This window comes from Andrographis paniculata, unplaced genomic scaffold (genome assembly GCF_009805555.1).
Source record: "Andrographis paniculata isolate CXL003 unplaced genomic scaffold, ASM980555v1 Contig65END, whole genome shotgun sequence".
NCBI classification, from domain to species: Eukaryota; Viridiplantae; Streptophyta; class Magnoliopsida; order Lamiales; family Acanthaceae; genus Andrographis; species Andrographis paniculata.
This window is the reverse complement of record NW_026137601.1, coordinates 841,417-864,208: the sequence shown is the minus strand read 5'-3', so window position 1 is coordinate 864,208 and position 22,792 is coordinate 841,417. Positions and strand designations below refer to the sequence as shown.

At 35.6% G+C, this 22,792-nt stretch overlaps 5 protein-coding genes across 9 annotated transcripts; 1 reads left to right on the top strand and 4 right to left on the bottom strand.

The window, feature by feature from the left end:
• Positions 1-323: 323 nt before the first annotated feature.
• On the bottom strand, positions 324-4,054 carry LOC127262691 (glucan endo-1,3-beta-D-glucosidase-like). The gene is made up of 7 exons (XM_051291495.1): positions 3,396-4,054; positions 2,798-3,172; positions 2,426-2,709; positions 1,633-1,956; positions 875-1,055; positions 686-744; positions 324-572 (listed from the first exon to the last, which is right to left on the bottom strand). The coding sequence occupies exons 1-7, from the start codon at positions 3,496-3,498 to the stop codon at positions 534-536; spliced, it is 1,365 nt and encodes a 454-aa protein (XP_051147452.1). The 5' UTR covers positions 3,499-4,054; the 3' UTR covers positions 324-533.
• Positions 4,055-5,376: 1,322 nt separating this feature from the next.
• Positions 5,377-8,962, bottom strand: LOC127262690 (probable receptor-like serine/threonine-protein kinase At4g34500). 2 transcript variants are annotated; one of them, XM_051291493.1, is made up of 7 exons: positions 8,054-8,960; positions 6,998-7,102; positions 6,799-6,921; positions 6,527-6,697; positions 6,326-6,455; positions 6,034-6,243; positions 5,377-5,955 (listed from the first exon to the last, which is right to left on the bottom strand). In XM_051291493.1, the coding sequence occupies exons 1-7, from the start codon at positions 8,623-8,625 to the stop codon at positions 5,842-5,844; spliced, it is 1,425 nt and encodes a 474-aa protein (XP_051147450.1). In that variant the 5' UTR covers positions 8,626-8,960; the 3' UTR covers positions 5,377-5,841. The 2 variants fall into 2 exon arrangements, with proteins under 2 accessions (XP_051147450.1, XP_051147451.1); XM_051291494.1 differs by lacking the exon at positions 6,527-6,697 and having other exon boundaries at positions 8,054-8,962.
• Positions 8,963-9,301: 339 nt separating this feature from the next.
• Positions 9,302-12,520, bottom strand: LOC127262695 (uncharacterized protein At1g01500-like). 4 transcript variants are annotated; one of them, XM_051291503.1, is made up of 4 exons: positions 11,805-12,516; positions 11,627-11,718; positions 10,120-10,887; positions 9,302-10,026 (listed from the first exon to the last, which is right to left on the bottom strand). In XM_051291503.1, exons 3-4 carry the CDS (start codon positions 10,876-10,878, stop codon positions 9,802-9,804), a joined length of 984 nt encoding a protein of 327 aa, XP_051147460.1. In that variant the 5' UTR covers positions 10,879-10,887; positions 11,627-11,718; positions 11,805-12,516; the 3' UTR covers positions 9,302-9,801. The 4 variants fall into 4 exon arrangements, with proteins under 4 accessions (XP_051147460.1, XP_051147457.1, XP_051147458.1 ...); XM_051291500.1 differs by having other exon boundaries at positions 11,210-12,516; XM_051291501.1 differs by having other exon boundaries at positions 11,627-12,516.
• Positions 12,521-12,539: 19 nt separating this feature from the next.
• On the bottom strand, positions 12,540-13,922 carry LOC127262696 (uncharacterized). The gene is made up of 3 exons (XM_051291504.1): positions 13,476-13,922; positions 13,185-13,303; positions 12,540-12,950 (listed from the first exon to the last, which is right to left on the bottom strand). Exons 1-3 carry the CDS (start codon positions 13,622-13,624, stop codon positions 12,931-12,933), a joined length of 288 nt encoding a protein of 95 aa, XP_051147461.1. The 5' UTR covers positions 13,625-13,922; the 3' UTR covers positions 12,540-12,930.
• A 1,817-nt stretch (positions 13,923-15,739) lies between these two features.
• On the top strand, positions 15,740-22,452 carry LOC127262689 (phenylalanine--tRNA ligase alpha subunit, cytoplasmic). The gene is made up of 19 exons (XM_051291492.1): positions 15,740-16,029; positions 16,295-16,417; positions 16,506-16,541; positions 16,818-16,910; positions 17,579-17,635; positions 18,285-18,340; positions 18,469-18,561; positions 18,757-18,847; positions 19,444-19,481; positions 19,561-19,599; positions 20,197-20,273; positions 20,344-20,428; positions 20,527-20,623; positions 21,042-21,138; positions 21,444-21,515; positions 21,628-21,694; positions 21,779-21,904; positions 22,058-22,112; positions 22,206-22,452. The coding sequence occupies exons 1-19, from the start codon at positions 15,883-15,885 to the stop codon at positions 22,254-22,256; spliced, it is 1,500 nt and encodes a 499-aa protein (XP_051147449.1). The 5' UTR covers positions 15,740-15,882; the 3' UTR covers positions 22,257-22,452.
• Positions 22,453-22,792: the final 340 nt, after the last annotated feature.

Sequence of the window (22,792 nt, the reverse complement as noted above, 5' to 3'; positions counted from 1 at the left end):
ATTTTTTATTAATCCAACAATATATACTATTTAAACAAAATTGGCTCGGTTAACCAAAAAATTGAATTAGATTCAACCATTTAGTTCGATTTTTTTTGTTCACCCCTAAGTTTGACTGTATTTTTATTTATTTTTGAATATTTTTTCCTATAAAATATTATGATCGATGCTTTTGATTCAAAACACAACAATATATAAGGAAACAAACCCTTTTAATTTCTTCCAGCCATAAGCATGAAAATTCTTTACTTGGATTCATTTACCTGCAGTTCCCAACAGATAATATTAAAATAACATGCGAAATAGTATTATTGACTATTGGCTTGAAATGAAAGGCCCTGATTGAATGAAGATGGATGCTTTCTTACAACGTGGATACACATTTCGAACAGCAGATGAAAAGAATCCTTACACGTATAGACTAGGATAGGCATGCGAAAATAGATAGCCTACACTACACGTCCTTATATATATATATATATGTATCTCACTGCTCACTGCTGCTTGAATTACAGGAGCATCAATCGTTTTTACTACAGTAGTTGTTCTTGAATTCCCACAGCCATTGCTGCCTGCAATCCATGGGAGCTGTTATATACCGAATAGATTCATATAATAACTAAGATATAACAAAACAATAGCACGTTAACAAAATATAGAAAATATCTCGACAAAAATGACTTACAAATATCAACAGAAGCCACCATTGATGCAATCTGCAAGAAGTTGCAGTCCCGCGGAATCCTGCAACCAATTTCGGTAAATAATGTTATCTATATAAATATAAGCAGCAGATTGAATTGGACAGATGGCAAATCCAACAATTGGGAGAGTTTCTTGAAGTGTGAAGCTTATTTGTTATATGTGTACCAACCTGGCATGGGGCTCGGCACCGGATTCACCGGACTAACTACTGAAGTTGCCGGAGTAGTTGGAGCAGGATTCACCGGCGCTACCGGGATGGTAGGCACAGGAGTCATGGGAGGAGCCGGTGCAGGAGTTGCAGGTGGAGGAGATGCCGGCGATGGTGCCAGAGTTTCTGGGGCCGGTGCAACCTAGGCAAGAGTTGGCGACAATCAAACAATAATTAAACAAGTTGCATTTGACACAAGAATATTCACGAGAATGCCTGCAGTTACAGGACTGAATGTAAATATTCAACAAACACAGCATGTCTAGGGATCAAATGGTATAGTTTATTTGTCAGTATCTTGGACCCGAGCAGCTAGGAAATATTCAAGTACCTAAAGGTCGTTCAAAAAGAATTAAACAAAATTTTTGTTGAAAATGCTTCAAATTAGACCATTATTATGATAGAAGATCTTTGAATTTGGATGATCCAATCCGCAAGGACCATGATCGGGAATTGTTAGGGATAGTATTGGAGACAATTACTCGATCCATTTTGGGGGTTGCTTTTTCCAACAAAATTTGGTTACATTTCTTGATGGGATTTGGTATGAGATCGATTTGATTGATGTTCAAATATTTCTATCTTCTATATGTTGATAAGGTTTAATCATCATGGTGGGGAATAGCTCTAATCAGCACATTAATCCTTCCCTAAGAATATATACATATAACAATTCTTGAGGAAAAACATTAATCTGCTGCGAAAGGGAGTGGGCTTACCTGTGCCCCTTTGGAGAGGCCAACGTCGTATGTCATAGAAAGATCAGGTTTAAAGAGCCCAAATGATCGTTCGGAGCCTGGCCCGGGTTTCATATTTTCATCGTAGAGTGCAAAGAGGTATGTATCTACAGACTTTCCGGGCATTAGTGGCGTACCAACCTTCGACCTGAGGTGCTTTATCAAGTTGCCATTATAGGCCTTTGCATTGTCCAAACTTGGCCCAATTTCATTCGAATCTCCTTTGTAAGGCCACCCCGTCTCCGCCACCACTATCTCAACGTCTTCAGATCCCATTCCTTTCAAAGCAGAATGCACCGCATCGACCTACAATAAAATGCAAAACTCTAAATCAATTTACCACAAGCAAAGCAGAGAATATCAGAGAATTCCTAAGCTTTAACCAAAAATATCTAGGTAGCCAACCTTGGCACTAGAATTGTGTCTTCACCCAAACACATCATACTGTATGATCGATAAATATAAAAATCTTACAGTAAATTCAAATAACTTGTGTGATCCATATGCTCAAATGGCCGGCCTGTCAGCAACCACATAGAGACATAAGGATGTAATACGATTTCCGCATGCTTTAGAGAGCTAATCAATGACTACTAACAAGAATATGGCAAGAAGATCAAAAGAAATGGCGTTCTTGAATATGTTGGAAATAAATTCAAGTTTTGTCACATAAAATTTTCAGAAACAACAGCTAAGTATTCAACAATGAAGACAATCGTTACTATATCAGCTACTGAGGTTTGAAGTTTTGGGCACTACAAACTCATGAATCTACCTGTGCATCAAACATGTTCATGTACTTGATGCCAGTGCCTGAATCGACTCGTCCTGCGTTAGGTTGGAACAAGCAGAAAGCAAGAGTATCTGGCCGAGGATCACTCTGATATGCAAAATAAGGGTAAGGATTGATCATAAAAGGAGCGGCGTTTGCGCTGTGGAATTGCAGCAATGCTTTCATGGTGGCGCCATAACCAAATGCCCCTGCGGAAGGCGGCTCCGATTGGCTCAACACCGCCATGGAATGTACGGTTGACACCTTGATCTTCCCGCCCAATGATGCTGCAATTAATTTGATTTCACAAATTTACACGAATTGAGACCATAAGCTCGATCGACCTTATTCCGTGGTTCGCAGAGTTCTGTTTACCTGCATTGATGGCGTTTTGGACATTTTGCATCGCCGGTAAGAGCTGAGCCACGAGATTCTGGTCCGGCGACGTCACCACCTCGTTGCCGACGCTAACGACGATAATCCTGCTCGCCGGGTAGTACGCAAGCACGTTCGAGTTCACCCAATTACCCGCGAAATTAGGGTCGGAAGCGAGCGCCGGAATATCCCCGTTGGAAGCACCGATAACAATTCCGATACCGGTGTTCGCCAGCGCCTTGATGATCGCCGGATCGGCGCCGTACAGCCGCACCTTTTCGATCGAAGTAGACTGCAAAAGCTTGACCGTCGCCTCCGGTGGCGGCAAGTTGTCGGCGACGATTCCGTAATTGACTCCGATGAAAGGCTCCGAATCTATAAAACCCACGAGAAGAACAAAAAACGTAAGGTATAAATCAAAACCACGCTTTTTCCAACATAAAGAAGCGTGCTCTCCCAAACACACGATTTCAAAACCACAGATATATATACAAGAAGATAGAAGATCCCCAAGAAACAAGAAATTCAGAGGAGCTAATTAAACAATAAAACTGTAATGACCAAAACTGAGAAAGACGAAAAGAGGAAAGTGACGTACTAGCAGAGTGAAAAGAGAATAGCAGAAGACAAAAAAGAAGCAAGAACTGCAGCCATTGATGGGAGGAAGCAGATGTCTGCTTATTTGGAGCCATATCCGCCATGGCCAGAACTTCTTCAAACCTGCAGTATATATATTAAGAATTAAGAAAGAGAGGGAAAGAGAAGCGTGGCGTGGGGAAATGGGAATGTGTAGTAGCTGTCTGTTCTGGCTGGAAAGGGAAAAGGGAGTTGGGAGAAGAGGGAAGAGGGAAGAGAGCTAGCTAGGAATGGGAATAGGATTGATTCACAGTGAATTTGATTGATTAATAATTCCTTAGGGGAGAAGGTAAAGAAGACAAAGAAAAGAAAAGGAAAGAAAAGAAAAGGGTCATCGAGAAGAGAAACCTAAGTATTGCCTGCCCTTTATTTCTCGAAATTGGATTTGGGGCAATAATTGGGATTGTTTTGGGGAGAGAGAGCAGCGTCAGCAGTCATTTAAGGATGTTGGAAAAATTCATGGAGTCGTTTTCAGAAGGAACAAGAATGGATGGGATAGGTACAGGTGGATCGGGAGGATGATCCAAGTGTAGTGCAGGGAATAGGGATGGAATCACCCTTGTCAAAGTGTTCCTTTGTCAATTGGGGTTGGGATCGGAGACTCTCTCTCTATGTCTGACAAAGGAAAGAATAATCATCTTCTGCAACCAAGCATCTACCTCCTTCTCTATCTCTATCTAGATCTCCCTCACTGTTCGTTCATATTTATACATTGGGTGTGTTTGTTTGGGGGTTTGAATTTTGAGTTGGAATTTGAATAGTAAAAATTTTGAATTTGAATAGTTGTATGATGTGATATAAATAGGTGTTGATGTCATCTTTTGAATGTAAAATTGATTTTTAATATAATATAAAAAATGAAAAATAGGTGTTTGATTTGATGTTTTTGGGGGGAAATTCTTAGATGAATAGTAATATTTTATCTAAATTCTACAAACGAACACACCCATTATAGTAATATACAGTATGTTTTAAAATAACATTTACTTTTTTTCTTTTATTTGATTTTGACTTTAATTTTTAATATCAATTTAAGTTTAAATTAAATTTTGATTTTATAGTTTTTAAAAAATACTATATTTTTATTAAAAATTATACTATAAGTTGAATAATATAATTTTTTTATTTGAAAAAAAAAAACAAATAAACCCCTTATTACCAACATTACTTAATGGGTTGTAGGTGGTGCTAGTACCTAGAAGTTTATTTGAATTTTTTGAAATATTTTATATATTTTGAAATTTAATTTCAAATTTTTATTATATAATTAATTCTTTTTACTTAATATTTGTTTGACAAAAAATCATCATTAAACTACTGTTAACAAAACTTTAGAAATATACACCCTAGATTAATAAAATAAAATGAATACATTTAAATATTAAAGTATAAAATATATATAAAGAAAGCTTACAAAGTTGAATTAATATATAACTTTTAATATAATCGTATATAAGAATTTATTATTTAAATAAAATAAATAATTAAATAAATATTATTATAAAACATCATCCAAACGCAATTGTTTTTTTATTTTATTTATTTAAAGTAAAGACAACATAGAACATAATCTGACGTTAGGTAATAATACTAACATTAGGTCCTTTGTGTACTTATTTCAGCTTTGATTAGGTACTAAAGTTATTAACATCACGTTCAATAAATAATTGAGAATTATAAGGAAATATATTGTGGAAATACTTCCTAAATATCATATATTCAGTAATAGTGCATTCGATATTCATTAAGACTCATATTCCAACATTATTATAAAGTGGAAATAACATTGTCAAAGCTTTTGGATGTATTTAAAGTGACTTATCCGTGGGGCCTAGTTTGCATGTATTAATTTCGGCCGAAGTTTACCCAGGTAGATTTTCAAAAGTTGTGACCGAATCAAATTCAATGTATAAATACTGCACGTGCACGTATCAAATTCAATGTATAAAAATATAATAAATAAATAATGCAAGTATAAAATTCAATGTATAATTCTCAGCACCTTATATATGTATGTACAAAATAATTAAACTAAATAACTCTATACTCTTCACAAATGGAAAAAACAACACTGTTTCTATTCTTGTAACAAGGGAGTTTCTGTTGTACCTGTGTGTATGTTTGTTATTTTCTGTATAAAACTTGCGTCATCCTACATCCTCATTGCTTGGCTCTATCATCGGCCGTGATACATGGATAATCAGTTGCTATGTTGTAATAACACATATGTTTTGTTGGTAAATGGGGTGATTCCATGTATAAAGATCTAATGGTAGAACTAAGCCAAGAGGATATACGACAACGCAGGAGTGTTCTATAGAAAATACGCATCATCGATTAACTGTAGAGTATCATAAACTGTAGAAAGTAGAATACCTTATAATGCACCAACCATTGTCCTGTAATAATCATCTCTGCCCGAGTCTTTCTTCTTCATCATCGTTCTTCTGTGGATTAAGGATTTTGTTTCTGCCAACAACTCGGGGAGGAAGTGGGAGAGGCTCCCGGAGAGGAAGATGTCCCTGTAAAGCATAAGACAGCAAGTCTTTTTATGACAACGCGGCCAAAAAGTAAAATCATTTGAAGACTGCAGTACTCACAGGATGGTAAGGAAATTCATCGGCTTCAAGCATATGCACAATTTGCCCCATCTTTGGACGTTTATAGGCATCCATATCGATGCAGCGTAGGCAGACAAGTAATATTCTCTTTAAAGTTCTCGGGGAAGGAGGAACACCGATCAAGGGATCCACCAAATCTTCGCCACGACGGCTAGATACCATGCTTCTGAACCAATCAACCAGATTCATCTGCATGTAGGAATGTAATGTAAAAAAGAAATGTTGTTGTATTGCAATTATGTCAAGTTTGAGGGGCTAGAAGTTATTTAACCTCCCCAGGAGGGCGGGAATAGTCTATGGGGCTCCGTCCAGTAATTATTTCCATGAGCAGAATTCCAAAGCTGTAGACATCACTTCCTTCATTGAGCATACCGGTGTTTGCATAGTCGGGGGAGACATATCTGCAAGAAAGAAGACATATTAGATATGCTTATTCGGGTGTCTAACAATAAAACATAAGAACAACACACACCCGAATGTTCCCATTACACGTGTAGTAACATAGCTCTTCTCTGAGCCCAATATTTTGGCAAGTCCGAAATCCGACACTTTTGCATTCCATTTTCTATCCAGAAGAATGTTGCTGGATTTTATGTCGCGATGGATGACTTTGGGTTCTAGTCCTTCGTGCAAGTATGCGAGTCTAGAACAGAGTTTAAAGATAAATGCATTCTTAATCATGTGAAATTTTACTCTTGTGCAAAAGATAGCCAAAAACATTTGATTAAGGTATGTATGCCTCACCCTCTTGCTGTCCCGATGGCAATTTTCATTCGGATATCCCAAGTTAAAGGGCTGATTGGGCCAACATCACCATGCAGCCATTGCTCCAAGTTTCCATTATCAATGTACTCATATACAAGCAACCTGAAAGAAAGTAAAGGTTCAAAAGAAATCCTTCCATAACTACAATGAAGGGGATGTAAAATGGCTTTGTTATAACCTTTCAGCACCGTCTGCACAGTATCCTAACAAACCGACGAGGTTCTTGTGTCTGACTTTGCCAATGGCTTCAACTTCCACCTTGAAATCTTTCTCTGCATGCCCCCTGTTTCAAGCAGATGAAATAGCTGTTTATTTTTACACCAACTACATATTTCTAAGGTATAGAGAAATTTTGGAATCATGTTCAAACTGTTGTTTATTGTGTCAAAGAAATTGCTGTACCACTCCATATACTGTCATAAGCACTGAAAATTCCAATTCTGGTCATCACTACACAGATAAATACATGATAATTTAGTTTTGTTCAATTACAGACGACAGCCATGGCCTAAGATTTTACATTGCTTTGACTTTTCACAGTTACTCCATTAAGTTAGCACAGCACAAATATTTCTTCTTGATGCAGGACAAGAAAGATAGTTCCAGAAAATTCCACTAAACATTTCACTTTAGCAAAGAAAACCATTAATGGAGGAGCAACATATGATCAAAAGCAAAAGCAATGATCCAACTGAGAAATAAAGGCACACTAGATAAAGTAAATCAAAATAGATAAAAGTAAGAAATTGACATTGCAACAGCTAAAATAAGATTGGTGCAAGGCAAAAATATATAAATATATAAAAAGGCATGTGTTCAAAGCGGGCCTCATGCAATATAAAAGAAAATCTACATAGATAAAGAAAACAAAAGCTAACATTTTACTTTAGCTACTGGTCAAAAGAGGAATAAATTATCCTCATGCACTGATTTCTGTGAAATCCAGATCTGGGAAGCTTTGCTTCCTTTGAGTACTACCAAAGAATCCTCACCAAACCATACATAAACAAATACACAAGGTCACCCTCCAAATTCTATGAAAATTATATCAAGAATTAACAAGAGACAGGCTGTTCACAATAATGGAGAATTGCAATTGGTATTTGATCGAAACCACCAAGTTAATTGCTCTATCTAATTAGTATTTAAGAACAATCTTTTTCGATTTAGAGGCAAATTAATGAAATGAACGAATTAGCTTAAACACTGAAAATTAAAGTGTCGGTGGACTTACTTCTTGTTGGAAAGATTTTTTACGGCAACTACGGAACCGTCGGGTAAAACGCCGCGATAAACGACGCCGTATCCTCCTTCGCCGATCACATTTTCGGCGGCGAACTGATTCGTTGCGACCTCGAGTTCCCGCAAGGTGTACCACCGACCCCACGCGAGGTTTACGAAACCGTCTGTGGACGCCGATAATGCCGACGAAGACTCGCTCCGAGTGGTGCTCGATTCGTTGCTCTCCGACTCCTCGATCTCGATTCCTCTCGCGACGTCTGCAATCAGAAAAACCTTTTTGCTGCTATCATCGCCAAGTGGTTTGGTTACAGCTTGCGCTTGACTATTCGTCTCTTTAATCTCCCCGATTTCTTCGCAAACCAAGGGCAAACGTCCTGAACCGAGTTTGGCGCCGATACGGCGTCGGTTAGAGCTCCACCTCCTACGAAGGAAGAGGAAAAGGAGCGCAAAAATGGCGAGCGTGAGCACAGCAGTGGCTATGACGAGTACGTACAGCTTCTGACCGAATACAGGAGTTTTGGCAGTGAGAATACTCCCTCCGGATTCATTGCCGGCTCCCGCCATCACTTCCGGCGAGATCGCGCCTTATGATTGAAGAACTGATCAGCACACCACCACCCACACAATCCGACAAGGCGAGTGGATATACAAAACGAATAATGGAGAAAACGAGTGGTATAAGGGAAACCAGCTCGAAGCTTGAAAAATGGCGGCACAACGGATACTTAGAAAATTGATTGCATGATTTAAGGGCTGTGTTGCAGTGACTTCGACGGGAAGACCGTGATGAGTCAGAGCATGCGAGTGAGGGAAGAAGACCAGCAATCAAGAGGAGCGCCTGGCCGACCGTTTTCACTCAAATGACGCTTCTACCCTTCTACATTTCATTTATTTTATAGTAGGAGTAATGTAATGGGTTGGTTACCTTATATACGTGAATGATTTAAATGGAAATGTAAAATACTTACAGCAGTATTCATATATATTAAAATTAATAATTATTCAAATTTTATTTAAATAATTATATATAAGTGCTGGAGACAATAAATAAAATCACGCAGTTGTGTTATTTTTTACAATTTAATTATGCCAAAATTAATTATAGCACGGCGTTAAACAACATATTGTGCTAATTTTATATAATTAGATTTGTGCTGATTCTATATCCGAGGTACATACGCATAAAATGAATAAATAAATAAATTTGATGATAAAAAATGTGTATTTTGTAGGATTGGAATAATTGATAGGAATATGCCACGTAAGCTTTTTTTGAATTAATGTTCTATTGATGATGGTGCAGTAGATGCTATCTACGTATGACAAATTCATTTTCAATCGTACATCTATTATATGCCCTGTGTCACATCTGCGTCGTGGCTACAGTGGTCTAAATTATTGAATAAATCAACAATGTCTGGATAGACCGACTTTACGCCATTCAAAGGCAGAAGCGTGTGTTCATAAACACGACAACAGAATTAAGTAGCGACACATGGGCATGGCGCTAAATAACATAAACAGCATAGCAACAATGGCAAAGGTTTTCTGGTTATGCTCTTATCCTAAGTACAAACAACCTGAGAAGATTATAAAACATATATAAAGATTCATCAGACTGCACAGACCTTACTGCCGTGTTCTTCGTCGCGCGCTGATCGTGCAATTTGATCCTACAGGGGGAGATGTGTAAGATTAGTGAGCCAACAAGAGTGGAAGCGTGTCATAGTGTTACATCGATCATAATACGCGTCTCCTGAAGTTTCGGGTGGTTCCCTGGTAAGTCCGGACCAGCAGACCTAAACCTATTCCGACTCCAAGACAAATACTGAGGCCAATGCCAACGCCTACTCTTACCCCGGCATTGAACCATGACAATTCGCCATCTTCACCTTCCAAGTACTCCGGATTGCTGCAAATCCAATTGCCTTTGTCTTGAGGGTTGTACAGCCGGCAACCCCTCGACTGCAAATCAACAACCAAATCAGCATTGAACTAATTTGTATAAATGTATCGACATGATTGCTGAAACTAAAGCGAATTAAATTTAAGAGTAACCTGTGCAGTCAAGAAATGATGTTCTTGGTTTTGAGTTATTCCATTTTCCGGGATCGATTCCAGCAATCCGCCTTTCCTGAATTGCTTCCTCCTCGGACTGACTTGCATAGTTTGGGTCAATACGATCGGAGTGCCCAAGAAGCTGCCAGCCACATAAACTTCGATGACTGGTGAAGTTCCAGAATCGAGACCACTGCACAAACTCGGGTTTCCCTTGAAAAATCCGGTGCCCGGAAGTATATCCGACTCACAGTTCATACTCCAACCAGGATACCTCAACTCCCCAACAAAGCCATTGTCGCCGGAAAACTCCAAAGTTCCATTCAGAACCAGTTTGTTTTCATGGAACACTTCAAACATCACACTTCCTGTCACCCTGATGCTGTCGGTATTCACGAATGTGACTTCTTCGGATCGCTTGTCTAATCGATCTCTTTTCAAAAGGGTCGAGACACCATCCGAGTATATGCTGGCCCTCACACAGTTAACTTCCAGAAGAGTGTCGCGTGACAATGGGACATGGTTTAATGTGAGGTATCCGGGCATTGAACCGTCGTCCATTATGCATTCGCTAACCCTAACATAAAAAACTCGCAAATCAAGCCAATCCAATGATGTCTTAGCCTTAACCCCAGCTGGGCAACAGGACTGCCTTGTAATGCTGAATTTATGTTCCAACTCTCCATTCTCATGGAAATCCTCATCAGAGTTTGCCATGTCTCTTAAAGATATCAGTGCTGTCTCTTCATTGACATCCATCAATATTCACTATAATGTAATAGAAAATGGACTTCTATAGCAATCTGAAAACTTTCCCCAACCAAAGCAGTATATAAATTATAATGATAGTTCTACTTTCCACACATGCTAAGCAACACGAATAAGCAGAAAAGCCAATAATTCTGCTGCCAAGAAACCACACAGAAGATATTTCTCAAAAAAAAGGAAGAGTTTTTCAAATTGAACTGAGTTGAGCAGTTAGAAGACAGAAAGCCAATAGCTGGGCTTAAATGGGATAAAATTGCAAAAGAAATAGGCAGCAAGAAGAACCCATTAGAGAAGGAACTAATAAGATGTTCTGAACACTAACCTTAGAGGAAGAGAAACGAACAAGTTGGAATTCAGTTGGAAAACTGAAACCGGGAAGCAAACTATTGCCTAGTTGTTGAGCTAACAAAAAGGAAACGAGTAATGGATGAAACAGAAGAAACCCAAAAATTTAGCAACATCTTTGGCATTTGAGAACACACTTGAAACTACAAGAAATGGGATAATAAAACAGTGGCATGTCCATAAAAAGAAAAGCTTAGAGCTGAATACCCACAAAACTGATGACTAAAATCACAGGCAACTTTCTGCTAAAACTGTTGAAGCCCAAAAAAGAGAAATAGAAAGGGAACAAGATTGTGTTGGCTGTGCTACATTCTTGATACGTGTAAACAATATCAGAAACAGAAAAAATAAAATGGAAAAAGGGGCACAAAATAAATGCAGAGGCAGGAATTACCAGCTCTCCAGTGGGGTTGATTTTAGGAAAAACATGCTGCTGCTGCTGCAGGAAATTACGATCAAAGAATGAATGAGAGGGAGAGCCCATAACTGCGCCCCAAAAACGTGACCAGAGTCAGCCATCAGATGCGGGAAGAAAACATAGCATAATACACAAACTCCAACAAACAAATTACCCAGCCATCACTAGACGACAAAAATCATGCTCTGAAACAATGAGACACAAACAAACAAAAGCCGCCTCTCATTCCCTCCATCCCTCCTACGCCACCGCAAAGGCAAAATAAATAGGAAAGTGGCATAATATTTGTGGGCTATTATTAAGCATATATATATATATATATATAATCCTCTGCACCGTATGTACATATACATATATATGTGTGTGGGTGTATTATTAACTATTTATACCCATTACACACCTTTGCTATAAAAACAAAATTATCAAAGAAGTTCTCATTCAGGACAAAAAGAAAATGTGGTCAAAGTATCAGATTCCTAAATTAATCAAAGGGACAGACCCTATTCACAAAAACTGCACCAGCTTATTTGTAGAAATTACAGAAACTAAAACAGGGGGTAGCAGGAAAGGAGGGCGTGACCATCTGGTGGACCAGGATGGCACAGTTTCACCATTCCACCCCACTGTAGTTTCATCATCCACTGCACCCAAATCACTGTCCATTGCCAAGAATCAAAGTAAGACAATTAAATGAATTTGAAGGATAAAGAATTGAAATAATGTTTATATATATATATACATAAAGTAGTGGCAGACGACATCATCACATCATTGCCCTGGAAAAATGGGCCGACTGTTGGAAAATAACGTGATGCTTTAGCCTCTTCATGCTTCCAAACGCGTGAAAGGCTGCAGCTGTTACTTGTGCTCCTTCACAGAACAATACACACATACATGTTTCATTTTGTTATTTTATACTAAAAGCAATAATAGATTAGCAAGGACTGGCTCAATAGCATGTTGCTACTGAGCACATAATCGAAATCCATAACTAGACAGTACTGAGAAATAGAACAAAATGGTTCAATTTGTATGGAAATAGGCATCAGCCATGTTTCTTGGTTCTGTGATAAGATTGCTCTCATCCTTGGATGGAGGTAATGAGTGATGACCACCAATACAAGTTCTTCCAAAGGGATGAAAGTTTCTAATGTAGAACCACGTAATTACAATATGATATGCAAGGGGGTGCCAACCATGGAAGTGTTAGCTAAAATAACTTGCAAGCTTTGATTGGTTCAAGCCAAGTCTGGCTAATGCAAGGTTGTCCGGATCTTTCTTCACCGGGGAACTGCAAAATCTAAAGAATAGAGAGGACACAAAACGAAAGATCAGTGGGAAATACAACAGATCATGCAGAAGAAATGGCTAAGCCCCTGAAAAGTGAAGGGCATGTAGTTTCATCTCTATACTAAACAAGTCTTCACCACTTTAGTTTCCTTTTTAATGTAATGATTTAGAGCAGATACAATAAAACGGTAGAAAGTTTTCAATTAGTAATAACAGCAACTAAAGGAAATGTTAAAAGTATGACCTCGAGAAAGCCAACTCCAACAGGTGGTATCCATGGCGATATTGGATTTCAATCGAGATGATGCAATTGCACTATGGAGTGGAAGCATTGTTTCCAGACTTATCACCACACAGGCGAACCTTCACAACACAAAGCAAATCTCTTTACTATGTCGGTTTGGCATAGCGAAACTAGATAAAAATAAACATAACGATTGGCAACATTAAGGAGTGAGGAAGATGCTTTGAATATGGTTACACAAGAGGCAAAGAAATTAACTTCACCGAGGTAAGATAAGTTCGATGATTGTACCTTGAAGTAGTAACAGGACATTTACTGTATGAAGAAGGGAAGGCGGAGGCAATTGCGGGTTTTGGAACTGCAGCTTTGCCGCGTGCAACCTGGACAGAGCTGACAACCCTTCTGCTTATTAGGGAAGCAAATTTGCAATGCGACGCCATTGGAGCTTCAGTTCAGTGGTTTCAAGACGACGATGCGAAAGGGAACTCCAGCTTAAACCCTAAACCTAAATTATTATTATTGTTATTAATTTATTTATTTTAGATTTGTCCAAGCGGCTTCTGTTAATTATAAATGTACATTTTATTAGTTTATTTATAATATTTGCCCTAATCAAAACTTCACACCCCCACAGCCGCCGGCGCCGCACTGCACCAGGTTCTTCCTTTCTCCGCACATCCACAGCCGCCGCACCGCACCTGGTTCTTCCTCGCTCTTCTTCTTCCCCATTCTTTCCTTCCTTCATTTCTTCCTTTTTTTCTCCTTCTTGAAACCGGAGAACCGCCGGTTCCAAACCGGTTGGGCAAGTCCAATTACTCGTGTTCATTTTTATTTTATTTTTTAAATCTGTCACTTAAAAAGTATTTTTGTTTATATTTTAATTAAAGTCCGTGGTTTTGTCTACACTACAAATGTTCGTTTAAATATTTGAGTATTATTTATTTTTTTAAAGAATACCAATTAAATTGTCTCATTTATTTAGTTTAGCAAATAAAACATTTATATATTACTCATCTGTAGTAATACTTTATCATTTTTTTAGTTTTATTTTTATAAATAATTATATCATTATAAAATTATTTATATTTTTATTATTATTATACAATTATCACTATTTTTTACCCACTATCAATATTATTATACAATTGTGATTACTTTATTAGTAAAAATAATTATAAATTAAAATTAAAATTAAAATAATTAAATAATTTAATTAAAATAAAAATATATAAATTATGAGTTTTAACATATGTTTCATTTTTTAAAAAAGAAAAATTATGCAGAATTTTTTTGTGCAAATTATCAAATTGAATATTTCTTCGTCTCGTTGCAATGTTGTCATTTGGTTTGCAATGTTGTCATTTGGTTTGTGCTTCCTGGTATTTGGGGCGTGTTTGACAATTAGCTAATAGCTAACAACTGTTAGCTGATTCAATTAGCTGATAACTATTAGCTGATTTAATTAGCTGGTTTGACTAGCTTATTCGGTTAGCGGTTTGTATTAAAATGTTTGGTAAAACAACTGTTTGATATTAGTTTTTTATACATAAAATGACAATTGAGGATATTTCTATTTTATTTTTGTTTATGATATATTCAATTATGTTCTTTTGAGTTTAGAATATTTAATTTTTTTGTTATTAGTTATTAAAAATTATAAAAGTATTTATTTTTATTACAGTTAAATTTTAAAAAATAATATATTTTTATTAAAATATATAAATAATTTTTTTTATTGAAAATAATGTAAAATATAAAATAAAAAAATTTTCATGTACATATTTATTATGTTAGTTATGGATTAGTTCATTATATTTATAATTTTTAATAAATTTAATTTATTTAATTTATTTTTAGTTTAAAATTTATATAATGTAATTGTAATATAAAAATAAATTATTAATATTTATAATTTATATTTTATGTTGATTTTAATAAATTTATATATTTTACAATTAAAATAATTTTATATAAAAATTAATTATTTTAAATTTATAAAAATAAAATTATATTATAATAAAATATTATAATATAATTAATAAATAATCAAAATATATTTATTTGTGTATAATGCACAATAAATTTTTAAAAACATATAAGAAGGAATAAAAATGCTTTTACTAAAAAAAAAAACTATTTTAAAACACTGGTAAGTTAGCTTTTCAGTCCAAAAAGCTAATTTACCAAACACCTAAATTAACTTTTTGACGGGTCAAACACCTAAAACTTTTCTATAAGCTAAAAATTTTTCGAAAAGCTATTTGCCAAACATCCCTTAATATTTAAAATATAAATGTCATTGTATTTATATATAAAAAATTAATAAATATTTTTTTAAAATAATTTCATTATTATTGTGTAATATAAATATAACTCCATTTGTAATATATTTTGTAAGCTATAAATATATTTTTAATATAAAAAATTAGATAGATTGTAAAAGAAGATAATATTTTTTATATATTTTTTTTCGTAAAATTATATCCCCACCTTAAAATCGTACCGAAATAGTGGTTATGAATGGCGACTTTGTTTTGTCTGGTGAAGTAAGCGCTGAAATATTCCGCTGGTATGAGTCTTCTGTAATTCCTTTATGACCTATTTCTGAATTAAGGTTTTTAGGCTAATACCCTCGCTGCTTGGAATCGCGGCGGCCTGAATTCTGCTGCTGCTGCTCCCCCACCGCCGTCGAGAACCAATGGCGGAAGAAGCGGTGCTTGGATATCTAGAAAACAACGAGGAGATTTCGGATTCTGGAAATTTTGCGGAGGTGAAAGGAATCAGCCACGATGAGCTCGTCAATGTTATCAAAAGCCTCAACGGGTTTCGTCTCGTCGATGCTCAGGTCATTTGCTTTAGTTTAATATTCTCCATTTTGGAAATTTTTTTTCACCTACTTTGTAACTGACATCGTATGCATCCGATTATTCGAGATTAAAGGCAATAAATGTGGAGACACTTCTAGTACTGATATTGTTATCCTATATCGGGTTTTGAGTTTCTGCATACCAATACAGATTTGGATCCAATCTGTTTCATGTTGAATTACTGTTCGTTCGATACCGATGCTTTTATGTTGACGAGTTTTGTGTTTTCTAACAATTGTTCAGGATATCAAGAGGGAAAAATGGGTGCTCACCAATGAGGGGGAACTGTATGCTAAATATGGATCTCCTGAAGTACAACTATTTTTAGCTGTGCCTCCAGAAGGTATCACACGAGAAGAGTTGCAGGTAGTTAAATGAATAGATAAAATTTCATTCTTTGAATTGGTCTGCTTGAGGAATGGGGATGCCTTATGGTTTGGTGCTTCTTTTGCAGAAAATTGTTGCTTCACGTTTGCCAGATGATATTGAGGTAAGTAGTAACCTGGTCTGTTTGGTTTCTGGAAAAGAACTCAGGGCTACCTTTTTTTCATTTGTTTGCCATTTTTTTGTGGCAGTTCTTGTTTTCATATCTCTTTCTGTAGTATCTTGGCCTATAACATTATTATACCAGCAACTGTATGTCAATATTTAAATATTGAACTTCTTCGAACTGTTGAATTTAGTTCTTACCTTATTTGCTGAATCATGCATAAGTTTGATAGTTTATTCTGTTTCATATGTTTACATCATGATTTGTTGGACACAGGAAAAATTGAAGTCCTCCATGTTCAAAATTGGCAGCACACAGGCCATAAAAAACAAATGGATTGAAATGGGCAAGTTGAAAGTTTCAAGGAAGGTAATGCCGACTAAAGCTAACTCTAATGAACCTTAGGAGATGTAACCTGACTCAACTATGCTGTCCCATTAGAATGCATGTCATTGAAAATTTACACATGGCCATGCATCTTTGGACACCTGTATTTCCAAAATGTCTGATGAAAATTTTAATTTTCTTAGAAGTATTAGTAATTCAATTGCATCAATATTTATAAGAATAGATTTAGGGAAATTAGAAGTTATAGAATGATAAGTTTGTTTTGGGGAATTAAGGGTTTGTTCCTTTGTGTCTTGAGGTGTTTTCATGTAATGCTTTTAATGGAGAATAGGCTTTTGGTGTGATGTTTTGAATAGTAAACATGGTATTTTTTTTAAAAAAAAAATTTATGTGACATTTTAAATAACAAGGAATTGATAAAAAAATTTCTTGTAGCATGCATAATGAAAAAAACCAAGTTTGAAAACACATAGGAACACACCTAACTTTTGATGCACACCAAGGTAGCTATTCTAGGTGTTCATACAGTATTTTATATGGTCTTGATAAGGATTGGTAACACCATATCGTTCAAGAAGGCTAAATGGCTATTTTATCATATATATTTTATTTCATGTATGTCCTTGTCTCAAACAAAGATCATAATCCTCAACATGCTGAATTAATCTTGGTTTTGTGATTTGGTATAGGTTCAACATGTTGAGGACAGAGTGAAAGAATTGCTTGTACAGATTCAGGCTGGTGAGGTGTGTTGCGCTTTTTGAGTGCCTTCTTTCCATTTGAATAATAATTAGCATGAAAGTGAATATCACATGGAATGCACATGGCTACATGTTTCTACAGTTAAGTGCTTTTGCATGTGTTAGTCTATTAGGATGCCAAACTATCATGTTATTATGCTTTGCTTGATTGCAGCAAAGTTCTCTCAGCTGAATCTCTTGAGGAATGTATATAGAAACTTCCATTGTGTGTTATATATCAATTAAGCTTGAATGTGTTCTTATGGACCTTGTCAATGATATTTTCACGACATCCAATGATTTGTGCAGGCATACATTGTATAACACTTTGAAAGAGTTTCTATTTATTCTTCTGTATTTTTTTTATAAATACGAGTGTAAAAAAACTGTGCGCAATGAATTTATTACTCTTCTGCATCTATGTTTGTGGCTTATTATTAATGTTTAGGTAGTGTAACACTGGAAACTGAGTTATATTTCTGTAGAGAGTTTCAATGAGATTAGTGAGCAAGAAATTTACTTGGAGCTCAATGATGCTCTTTGTATGTTGTATCATTATTGGATTTATCAATTGATGATATACAAGATGTGCAATATCAAACCAATGTGATTAACAATTTATTGATTGTCAATTGATATTGCTCTTAAATTACAGGCTGTTGGTTCTGAAGACATTGATGCTTTGAAGCGAAGAAAACTCATTACTCCCCAGTAATTACCTGCCTTTGGTTTTCATTTTCAATCTTCCTTTTCCTTGTATCAGTCCTAATGTCACTTCAACATCCACTGCTCTACTCTGTTTATTGTTAATCAATCATACCCCTTTTTTCCAATGGAAGGACATGGAAAGGCTATTCTGTAAAGAAGGGTCCGAAATATGCTCCAAAAAGGAAAAAGGTGGCCACTGATTTAACTCGTGAGAATCTACAAAGGTAATCTATCTATTTAATTTTCTTTTAAAAAATTATATTAAAGGGTTAATACAATATGTACCAAAAATGGAAAAATGAAAAATGTTAAGGTCTTCAGTCTCAATAGTCCATTTTTGGTTGCAAATAGAGCTCTGTCTAATCATAGTTGTAATGCAGCTATCATCTGATGCTTAATCCTTTCATTTTCTTATAAAGGGGTGAATGGAAGGAACTTGAGTTTAAAGAGTACAACTTCCTTGCTAAAGGCCAGCCAACTGAAGGCGGCTGTCTCCATCCATTACTCAAGGCATGGCCACTATCGTTGTATAAAATTATTCTGTCACATCCATAAAGTTATTTATTTGGCCTTTATTTTCAATAACTGAGATTTAAGACTAGTCTCTTTTTTTTCGTAGTCAACTCATTTTTATTTTATTTTTCGTAGTCAAATCATTTTTATTTTTCGTAATCAAATCTTCAATTAATATGTGCAAGTGGACTATTGTGAAGATTGTGTTATCATTATGCGAATGATGATTAGTATCATATATATGCTCATGCTATTTGCTAGTAAAGATCATTATTTCTATAAATGGCTTGTAAGTTCTTGCTTTTATTTTCCTTAAAAGAAAGTAATAAGAAGTTCTGCTGAAACTTTCACCAGACATCTAATGATATTATTATTATTTATTATTTTTTTTGCTGTGTTATACTTATCAACCTTCTGATCAATTGATGGAGGAAATTGAAAAAACCTGCTCCAAAGATTTAGTCGTCACATTTGATGAAATGATAAATCTGCCTGATTTTGTTGGTGCAGTCATCTATAAATGCTCATTTTACATACAGATCAATGCTGTGCCTGATTTTTACTGTTTCTATTTTGATTCAAATTTGTTGCAGGTGAGACGCCAGATTAAGATGATATTTCTTCAAATGGGGTAAGATTGCTAATGCTCATCCTTTTAATACAATATCCATTTGTGTCTGTTATTGCAATTTGTTCTTCCATGCATACAGGTTTGAAGAGATGCCAACAAATAATTTTGTGGAAAGCAGGTACACATTCATGTGCTTTTATCGTGCAATGAAAAGTTAGCTCCCTGATCTGTTTTCCAGGAAATTATATAGTTACCTAAAAGATATAACTGATTAGGTAGTTCAAAACTAGACGGTATAATATGCAGCTTTACTGAGTTACTTATAATTCTACAGCTGCACAATCTTATTTGAGCTTAACAATCAAGTTACTACAAAACCAAAGTACCAGTAAACTGGAATAATATATATATGTTTTACTAAGGGTGTGTTTGTTTGAGGGTTTGGATTTTGAGTTGGGATTTGAATAGTAAAATTTTTGAATTTGAATAGTTGTATGATGGGATATAAATAGGTATTGATGTGATGTTTTGAATATAAAATTAATTTTTAGTATAATATAAAAAATAAAAAATAGATGTTTGATTTGATGTTTTTGGAGGGAAAAAATTGGATGAATAGTGTAAATCCAATCCAATCCCCCAAACAAACACACCATAAAAGAATATGGGTAAAAGAAGAACCCTTGTCACTGTTAATTTCTATACTTGTCCGTTTATATTCTTACTTGAAACCTTGTTTGTTTTTTGCAACAATTTTTTTTTGTCTGCTTTGCAGCTTCTGGAATTTTGATGCACTTTTCCAACCCCAACAACATCCAGCTCGGGATTCACATGACACTTTCTTTCTGAAAGGTTTGTTCTAAATTCCATCTTCTATCTTTTAATATTTTGCATCAATTTTTTATGGGTTTGTAATTTACAGAGCCTGCAACCACAAGAAGGCTGCCTGAAGATTACGTTGCACGAGTTAAAAAAATTCATGAATCTGGTGGCTATGGCTCCAGGGGGTAAGCAATGCATACCCCACCTTGTGCATCCACATGGACACGTACATGTTTAGTTACTTTATTCTTGCATTTAACGATTAATCATTTATTTCTGCTAGATATGGATATGATTGGAAGAGAGAAGAATCAGATAAGAATCTTTTGCGAACTCACACTACTGCTGTTTCCTCCAGGATGCTGTATGCACTTGCTCAGGTTAGCTTTACTTAAACTCGTATTGTTATGTTCTCTCTACTAGTTTTGGGCAACATGGCTCACATCTTTCGTTTTTCCTTCCTGCCAATTATAATTTTATTGTAATTAATTTTGTTTGTGCGGTAACCTTCCTTATTTGTTCACTTCTAATTGTCTGTGCTCCACTTCTTTTCCTTTTGCTTTGTCAGTCATGTTCCCATTCAATTCACTTCATTTTTATTATTTTTTCAAAAAATATTTAAACTTCTAAATTCGAGTTCCTAGAACCTCTCCAAGATAAGTATTATATGGCTTCAATTCATTTCTAGTTTTTCTTTTTTATTCCTAGTATGATGTGTGGTATTATATATATCCCCTATAACATTTTATGGGTGGAGATGCATCTCAAGCCCTGATAACATATGTTTCTTCTTGCCAGGGAGGTTTTGCTCCAAAAAGATATTATTCAATAGATCGAGTTTTCAGAAATGAAGCTGTAGATCGCACTCATCTAGCAGAATTCCACCAGATAGAAGGTATTTGACTCATAACTGATGCAGTTAATCAAAATAATTCCGATATTGTGCATAGTGCTACAGTTGAAAGCTTAATGGAAGTTTTCCAATGGGGCCTACCCATGTCAATGCTTCCATATTCACCTCACATGATAATTGAAGCTCTAGATTATACATTGTTATAAAAAATTTCATTTCACAATCGCCCATTCTCTTCAATGTCCATTTTGATATAACCATAACGATAGCAAATGAACTAGTATTTATTTATGATGCATGCTCCTATTGTTTTCTCTGTTTCAAAACTTACTGGTTCTCCTCCATAGGCTTAATATGCGATAGAGGTCTCACCCTCGGACACCTGATAGGAGTTCTCGAAGACTTCTTTTCTCGTCTGGGTGATTAATTCCGTCTCATTTACTCAATCCATCAGTTTATTTTCTCCCATAAACTGATCTTTCTCAATATGTTGCTAGTTCTGAATGTGGTCCTCAAATCTCTTTATTTCAGGGATGTCCGAGCTTAAGTTCAAGCCTGCCTACAATCCATATACTGAACCGAGTATGGAAATCTTCAGGTAACTACTAAATATTGCCAGCTATTGGTACATACGATGAATGATGTAATGATACCAACTAATACAAACATACACTATCTTCAGTTATCACGAAGGTCTACAAAAATGGGTGGAAGTCGGGAATTCTGGGATGTTCAGACCTGAAATGCTACTTCCTATGGGGCTTCCCCAAGATGTTCAAGTGATTGCTTGGGGGCTTTCCCTTGAAAGGTAACGGACCCAACCCTTCCATCTGAAAAGATGCTTGTTATTGTATCATTTATTATATTGATCATTCCTTCTTGTGATTGTTTTGGTAAATAAATCGATTCTTCATAATTTTGGGGTCTCGTTAATATTTGTTGCTTCTACTTATCTTACCAGACCCACAATGATACTTTATGGGATCGATAACATCAGAGATCTCTTCGGCCACAAGGTAAAATGAAATGCCGGCATATGAACAGTTCATATTCCATTACATACATCCTTTTTAAGGTGCATTATCGATTTGGTTTTGCCGGCATTGCAGGTCGATCTGAGTCTCATTAAAAGAAACCCGATATGCCGCATTGGCCTCTAATTGTTGGGACTCCACACTGCGATTATGAGATTCATTCAACAGATGTGATTCACTAGAAACCAACTATGGATTTTGATGCCAGGATAATTTTTTGTTTTTCAAGACTGTTTTATTTGCGAAGAACTGTTCAGACAAGGATATATCTATATACACACTGATCGAATCCTTTGGCTAAGACATTCGTGTTCTTTTGGTTCTTCTGTTCTTTTTACAATTGTGTACTACTAGAGATGGGAATGTGTTTTGTCAAGTTTTTAATCTGACCTGTTTAAACCCGACTTATCCGAAAATTATTTGCTTATACATTTAATGATTCTATTAACATGTTAGAAGATCTGACACCAACGAACAATAATAAATTGATCCAGCAATTCGGCAAACATACAAACAGGTTATTTTAAGTTAGAGTTGATAGTCTCAATCTCAACCTGAATTATTATAAATTATCATGTTAGATTTCGATCCATATGCAAAAATTGATCAAAATTCTTAACAAAAATCCAATTATTTTGTATGGGATTAGTTTTTTTTTCAAG